Source organism: Physcomitrium patens, chromosome 7, assembly GCF_059467195.1.
Source record: "Physcomitrium patens ecotype Gransden chromosome 7, ASM5946719v1, whole genome shotgun sequence".
Classification (NCBI taxonomy): domain Eukaryota; kingdom Viridiplantae; phylum Streptophyta; class Bryopsida; order Funariales; family Funariaceae; genus Physcomitrium; species Physcomitrium patens.
In genome coordinates this window covers 6018763-6026364 of record NC_143416.1, presented here as the reverse complement: position 1 = coordinate 6026364, position 7602 = coordinate 6018763, and the positions used below count along the sequence as shown (strand labels likewise).

Sequence of the window (7602 nt, the reverse complement as noted above, 5' to 3'; positions counted from 1 at the left end):
TAGTATAGAACGAGTAGTCAGACCAAGCATATAGATAAATAGAGATAGATGATAAAAATCTCTATTTTTATTAATCAAAATTCATGCTCAATGGACTTTAAGGAGGTTTCAAAGGCCATGCTAAGGATTATTGTTATTCTTTTAAGGCCATTCAAACCTTAGAGGCTAGAATTAAGAAGTTTAGATTTTTTACTATAATTTTGGTACAAATTTTGTATGATATGGAGTTTTTATGAAAAATATAGACACTCAAAGTTAAGGTGTTGATTCATTCTTTTAGACATAATGCACGCATATGTGAAGAAATGAAAGATTTGTAACTAGGATTGAAAAGAACAATTTTTTTACTCTACTTTTTATATACTATTTGATGAATTCTAAGCTGAGATAAAAGAGATGTAGGAAGTTGAAGTTACTCCTTGCAATCTAAAGGTAGTAAGTAACGTGATTTAATAGTGATAGTATTTTGAGCTATATTTTAAGCAATATAATAAGATTTTAGCTCAAAATTTCTAAAAGTATATATTATCATGTTACTAAACTATATATATAAATTTTATAGTATTTAAAGGTTGGATTTTTGGAATATAGAAAAATCACTTCTCAAAAGAATTAAAATATTTTCATTAAGTAAATGAGATGGTAAGAGATAAAAACAAGATAGAAAGCATATTGACATTGCTTGAAGGATTGACATTGGATTGAGATGATTTAGATTTAAAAGAAGTCTAAAATTTTAGAAAAAAGTGATATATACTGAAATATGTAAGGAATTCATATCCCATTATAAAAACATATGACAAAAAAATTATTAAGAATCTTCAACTTCTTAAGTTGAAATAAGAAGGAAGAAAATCTTTACTCTTAAATACATTAAAGAATTCTAAAATTAATTGATATTCATTAAATTAGATCATAGATAATACATGATATTTTGTATTTGTAATAGTTTTAATATGTCTACTAGAAATATTTTTGGAAAAGAGTATCCGTTCTTAGTACTATTAGTGATTTGTCTGCTATTTAATTTTAATCATAATATAAAAACAAGAGACTAAAAAATAAGAATAACAAAGTAATAAAAGAAATAAAATTTAAGTGTGAAAGAATTAAGCTCTAAAAATATTTTATAGTGTATAATCTTAATAGATTACATATAGCTTAAAAAAATTAGACTATTATGATATATATATATATATATAATAAAAACCAAAAAATAGAATAGTTTTGATTGAAAAAAATGACAAAACATAAGAATTTACATTTAAGAAATTCTTTATGTTGCATGATTTTATTATTATAATTATAATTTAGTATGATTTAGAAGAAGAAAATTTTCTTCTTTATATTTGTAATGTTGACTTAAATTTTTTGTTTTACAAATCAAAAGAATAGAAGAATATTAGCTCTCATTTAATTATGAAGTTTTATAAAAATAATGAAAATAAGTTTAAATATATGTGTATATAAATGTAGATTTCATAAAATATGTTATAATATTGAAAGAAATAACATGTCTTTATATCAATGACAAAAGTTTTATTATTGGAGTATATATATATATATATATATATATGAATATCAAAGTAATATACAATTTTCTTGATTAAATTTTGTAAATATCTCTAAATAATCATCTACTATTTTATATTTGATTATATTTTAGATTTTTCTTCTTGTTCATTTAAATGTATAGATGATTTTAACATATATTATTTGAAATTCTTTATTGAGTTTTAAAATCAAATAATACAAATATTATAGTATACACACTTTTATTTTTAGTATAATATAAAATTTGAATTAATTTTTTACAGTATAGATATTCATGATGTAGAATTATAATCATTTCTTTTCAAATAATCAGTTCAATTATTAATGCTAGTTAAAAAAAAATCTATAAACTGTTTAATATTTTGTTTGACTTTTTTGTAATCTGTTCCTTATTATAAAACCAGCGTAGTTGGTGCTCTTCAATACTTGTGTCAAAGACTTTGAGATTACTTTACAAATAAGAGCTAATCATCATTATTTTGAATACAAAATAAATTTAAAATAATTACAATGAAAACTCAAAACCTTGCATGAGATAGTGACATGTGTATATTAAATATAAAAAATACAAGGAATGAACCTGTATTCCTGTGAGTTTTATTTAGTGCTGAATGTTGTTCACCTGATTAAGTTACTAAGTTAACTTCTCAATAAAATACCAGAGTAATTTTTTAAAAAAATTCAGCCTTTTTAATACAATCAATGCTAATGAATTCCAAACAATCAATGTAATGTTTGGACTATTTTTCATATTATTGATTTTCATATTGAGATCATAAATTAGTGTTTTGATGTAATGGTAGTATCTTAGCTTGATTATCATATATAGCAAGATTATTACCATATGGTTATTGGATTTGAAAGCTAGATATCGGTAATTTCTCAAACAATAGAATTACCAAAAAATCATATTTTAAGCAATATTGCTGATATTGTGTTAATATGCATAAATAAGGTTCTTACCATGTATTTCAATGACAAATATATGGATTTTACATAATAAGATAGAAAATCCAATAATATTAATTTAGTGATAAAGTAAGATATGAAGTGAGAACTCATTTTTATCAAAAAATAGATAAGTAAAGCTATTTTTATCAATTTAGCTGACATTTCAGACATATATATATATATATATATATATATTTCTGTAAAATATAAATAACACAAAGGCACAAGTTTTGTATCGATTCATCTTCTAAACAATATCCGATCTACCATAAAGGAGGAAAAGATTTGCAAATTGAGTTCTCGCCGACAATACGTTCCCAGAGGGGAACTCTCGAACGTGTTCCCGATGACGGGCGATCGACTCACCAGGGTTCCCCCGGGTGACCCTGCGAAACGATGGGCGGCTGCGGGTTGCGTTGCGCAGGGTCAGCAGCGAGAGTTTGAACCGAAGGGCGGGAATCTTGCCGTGATGCCCCCATTGCCATGAGGATAAATAATGCCATGGCCCATTCCCATGCACGTCGTGATTTGCTTATGCTGTGTAGTAGTTGTAGTCTACTCTACAGCGCCATAGCCATGTAGAATTTGAGCTTTCCTTCTGCGTTCATGAGATTTTATTCTTATTTTTGTTCAAAGTGAGGCGGTTCTAGCTTCTGTGAAACAAATAGGAAAAAATATCCACTCCTCTTTCGGTCTCATTTTAATTGAGAATGGAAGCTAGCGATTCTCCTTCACAGAAAATGGCCGTGGTTGGGACCTTTTGGCAGCAGCTGCTCGGAGCCACAAGCGAGGGTCGTTCTGGAGACCCGCGTCTCGATGAATAAACAAAAAATATTCTTCTGCAAGTGGCTCCCTGTTTCCATCACGTACATGAATTTATTGTGCGTTGGAGTCAAGCCAGAGATCGAGGACAAGTTGATAGTAGTGCATTTTTACCGGCACTTGCGCAGTTGAAGAAAACTGCAGAACACGAGCTTTGCAATATAAGTTGTGGTGTTCCGCTTAAACTGACAGAGAACCTTGATGCCGGCGAGTGAATCAAGAGCAGGACATGTCAAAGACGTAGGAACACTTACTAGACTCCGCATGCTTGGGTTAATCTTGAATTTCTCAGGTGTGGAGCAGAATCACAAGTTTAAGCAGGCTGAATTTCATTTTTTAGCTCTCTGATTGCCATCCGCCTGCATTAACTTCTTAGAACATGGTCGTTGGAATTGGTTTTTTCCCTCGTAGTGATGCAATAATTGCCACTGTTCTTCCAGTTATATTAATGGAGTTGCGACGGAAGTGTGTACTTTCTGACGTCCTCGGTTTATAGTTTTCTACAGAGCTACATTCAAGCTCTTAGACGTCAACGGGGGATTCAACGAGGACTGTCTTTCAGCAAGCGTTGAAGATGAACTTGGATATAAACTTAGTGTGGTAAAACTTCTTCCTTGCGACTTCAAATTGCTTTGCATACCTGCTTAAACATATTGAATGCACGTTTTAAAATATTGGAGTAATGTGGTTTTAACTTCCATCCAGAAAGAGGAACCCGAGATGAGCATTTCAAGAACCTTTGCACTGAAAAGCGCTGGGGGTGTGAAAGGATATAACTTCGAAGTTTGTCCCTCGCGATTGAAAGAATACGTTCCTTGTATTGATAATGTTGCTGCTATCAAGGAGTTGCAGTCAGTGAGCCGGGGGGAGAATTGGGAAAGACATTGCCCCACGCTCACAGAACGCATGTGCTGCTTAATTGCAGCGCCAATTACGTACAAAGTTCCAATCAGATGGCCCAAGAGCCGGGACGAGGTTGATCCCTCTTCTATATTCACCGTGCCTTTCACGTTGATTTCCCAGTTTTCTACAGAGCTACATTCAAGCTCTTAGCTTTAATTTTTGAGTTGACTTCTTCTTGATATCAAATCATTCCATCTCTCTGATTGCCATCTGTCTGCATTAACATTTTAGAACTTGCTCGTAGTTTTGTTGTGTTGGTGCTTTGCGTCCTGCATCTTGACTTGGGGAGATTTTGTTATCCACTGAAGAGCAGTGACAAGTGAAGATTTACCACATGTAACATTTTCGAATGGATAATGCAGGTATGGTACAGTAATGTTCCACACAAGCAACTAGTCGCAGACAAAGGTGGGCAGTACTGGATAAGGCTTGAAAAGGACAGGTTCATTTTTCCAGGATGTGGAACTCAATTTGCACACGGTGCCAATCAATATCTTGACCAAATTAGCAAAGTAAGAGAGAAGACCTTTTGCATTGCGAGTTTCTGAGAAATGTTGCTCTATTGATTGCAAAATGAAAAGTCGTGATCTCAAACGATTTGTAAGGAGTCACTGCAGTTTTTATCCCTTTCAAGCACTTAAAGAGATCAACCTTCACCTCATTGTAGGAGTATATCTGATGCAGATGAGACCTATTATTGAATATGGACGCCGTACTCGTGTCGTCCTGGACATTCGCTGTGGTGTAGCAAGTTTTGGAGCTAGCCTCTTTGACCGAGATGTTATCACCCTGTCCATTGCACCCAAGGATGTTCATGAAAATCAGATACAGTTTGCTTTGGAACGCGGCGTGCCAGCAATGATTGCTATTTTGGCAACTCGCCGACTTCCTTATCCTAGTCAGGTTTTCGATTTGATACATTGCTCTCGCTGTCGAATCAATTGGACTCGAGATGGTAATTGTCTTTCATCACTGTGCCATGAGAAACATCTTCATATCTCTGCATTGGTGGGTTAAAATGGATGTCTTTTCTTGTGGAGATTTAGAGGGATTACCTTTAGCGCAATCATCTTCAACTCCATCAACCTGTAAGAACAATGTTAGATGACGTTGTGAACCTTGCAAGGTCTAGGCGCAGAAGTCCTAAACTTGTCGAGATGCTGTATTCAGATGGAATTCTGCTGATAGGGGTGAATCGTTTGCTCCAAGCCGGCGCATACTTTATTTGGTCGGCTCCGCCTGTCTATAAGAATGAAGAAAAACAAAAGAATATTTGGAAAGGTTGGAGCTCTGCCGTTGTGACTCTGCCCCGCAAAACCTCGCTGCAGGATGTCTGCCCTGACCTTAGGACCTAAACGTTGACATGTCTCTCGTGTGCAGGAATTGAGAGCCTGACTAGTCGTCTTTGTTGGAAACAAGTTGGGAAAGAAGGGCAAGTTGCCGTGTGGCGCAAACCTTTGAACGATTCCTGTTATATTGATCGACCAATTGATACTGTTCCAGCCTTCTGCGACGAAAAGGATGATTCAGACAATGTATGGTAGAGGCTCAAACCTTCAAGGAATCGCTTTTCTTATATTCTTTTTAGATTTTTACTTTCTATAATTTTATTTATTTTAACACCTATCACCAGATTTCCTGAAGGTGCACAGAGAACATCTTGTAGATTTTGCAAGTGGGGGAAAATGTCACGCTAATCAGCGAACTCTTTATCGACCAAAGCTGTTTTGACCTGAAACTTTGCATAATATGCTTCTTGTACCGTTGTTTGCACAAACATTTCGTTGATATCGTGACGAAGACTCCAGAGTAAATTGCAGTAGATCCAAAGAACTGTTGGTAAGGCCCTTTGCTAGACCTCATTTTCATGGTAATTTTCATTAGAGTGATGAGATTGCAGAGCACATTGAACCACGCTTCTACTTTCAGTAACTGTAATTTTTATTAAGCATTGTGAATTTTCGGGGAGGGATTGTTTTAATTGCAGGTACGTTCCACTTAGACCCTGTATGTCTTTCCTGCCTGAAAGCTGAACTACTTCGGATGTCCTTGAATGGCCGATGAGGTTGTCCGCACCTTCTAGAATTCATAGCATTTCTATGAATGCTAGGTTGGCTCGGCATCAGGTACTAAAAGGAGATAGAAGATACTGGTATGTTATAATGAAAGGCTACCTGCGAAGTTTAGGGCTCCGCAAAGAAGAGTTTCGGAATGTCATGGACATGCGAGCTCTGTATGGAGGGTAAGATATTCTTTTGTTGAGTGAATATAAACTGCTTCAGTAGAATGTGCTCCTTATCTTCTTTAAATTAGAATTCATATTCTGTTTATATTGTACATGTTACAGCTGCGTAAGATAGCCGGATCTTTAGCGATAAAGTAATCACCTGAATAAGACAGAGAGGTTGTCTTCATCCCCTTTTATATGAACAGCAGGCACTTCACACGTTGATTTAGGTGACGCTTGAAATTGTAGATTTGCTGCTGCACCAAGACGTGGATTGGTGGGTGATGAATGTCGTTCCAATCAGCGGACCGAATACTTTACCGGTGATTTTTAATCGGGGCCTCATTGGTGTTGCAATTATGAAATCTCGGGGAGGGATTGTTTTAATTTCACGATTGGTATATCCTTCTCATGAATTTCGCAGAAACTCTTCTGTTTCATTTTCATTTTCATTTTCATTTCATTTTAGATGCAAGCTCGGTTGCAATGTTTTGGACTTCGAGTGGCATTTAGCCGTTGACACGTTCTCCCGCATCCATGATCTAATCTGAGATACAATCATATCACTTTCACTTTTGTTCCTTATATCTAGGTGTGAGCCGTTCGACACATATCCCCGGGCTTACGATCTTCTTACAAGCACTTCGTCTTTTTTCTCATTTTCTAATTTGCTTAAGTCATTATAAGCAGCTACTAGGTGAGATTCCTCATGCCATATCAGTTGGTCGAATGATACTGTGGACATGCCTACAATGACAACACAAACACGGAAGCACTATTTGCAGCAAGTGAGGAGAACGGTCGATTAGCGGCAGAAGATGAGATGCGATTTCGCCCACCTACATCGTGATGAAAACCTTGTGCAAATAGCGCGACTTAATAATTATTTTGGTGAAATAACTCAGCAAGTATTGGATAGCAATAAATCGGTTACTAATGTAATTGATGCCAGCAGGTGCAACATTGCTCACATAGTACTAGAAATGGACCGCATTCTGAGGCCAGGGGGTTGGGTGCTGGTGCGGGAGTCAAATGCTATAGTACGTCGGGTGCAAAGGCTGGCCAAATCAGTTCGCTGGCGGACACAAATTCTAGACACGGAGAATTGGAAATATTGCAAAGATAAGTTACTCTCTTGTCAGAAA

At 35.3% G+C, this 7602-nt stretch overlaps 1 protein-coding gene across 17 annotated transcripts; it reads left to right on the top strand.

Moving 5' to 3' along the window:
• The first annotated feature begins 2686 nt into the window (after window positions 1-2686).
• LOC112284482 (putative methyltransferase PMT11) lies at window positions 2687-7280 on the top strand. Of its 17 annotated transcripts, none has more exons than XR_016504137.1 (10): window positions 2690-3619; window positions 3824-3927; window positions 4033-4302; window positions 4593-4742; window positions 4915-5185; window positions 5401-5511; window positions 5611-5765; window positions 6357-6472; window positions 6707-6855; window positions 7050-7280. XR_016504137.1 is itself a non-coding variant. In XM_090251820.1 (9 exons), exons 1-8 carry the CDS (start codon window positions 3529-3531, stop codon window positions 6041-6043), a joined length of 1299 nt encoding a protein of 432 aa, XP_090107946.1. In that variant the 5' UTR covers window positions 2689-3528; the 3' UTR covers window positions 6044-6069; window positions 6341-6560. The 17 variants fall into 17 exon arrangements, 15 of the variants coding, with proteins under 15 accessions (XP_090107949.1, XP_090107946.1, XP_090107947.1 ...); XR_016504138.1 differs by lacking the exon at window positions 7050-7280 and adding an exon at window positions 6032-6069 and having other exon boundaries at window positions 2691-3619; window positions 5611-5770; window positions 6218-6472; window positions 6707-6873; XM_090251820.1 differs by lacking the exons at window positions 6707-6855; window positions 7050-7280 and adding an exon at window positions 5897-6069 and having other exon boundaries at window positions 2689-3619; window positions 6341-6560.
• The last annotated feature ends 322 nt before the right edge of the window (window positions 7281-7602 follow it).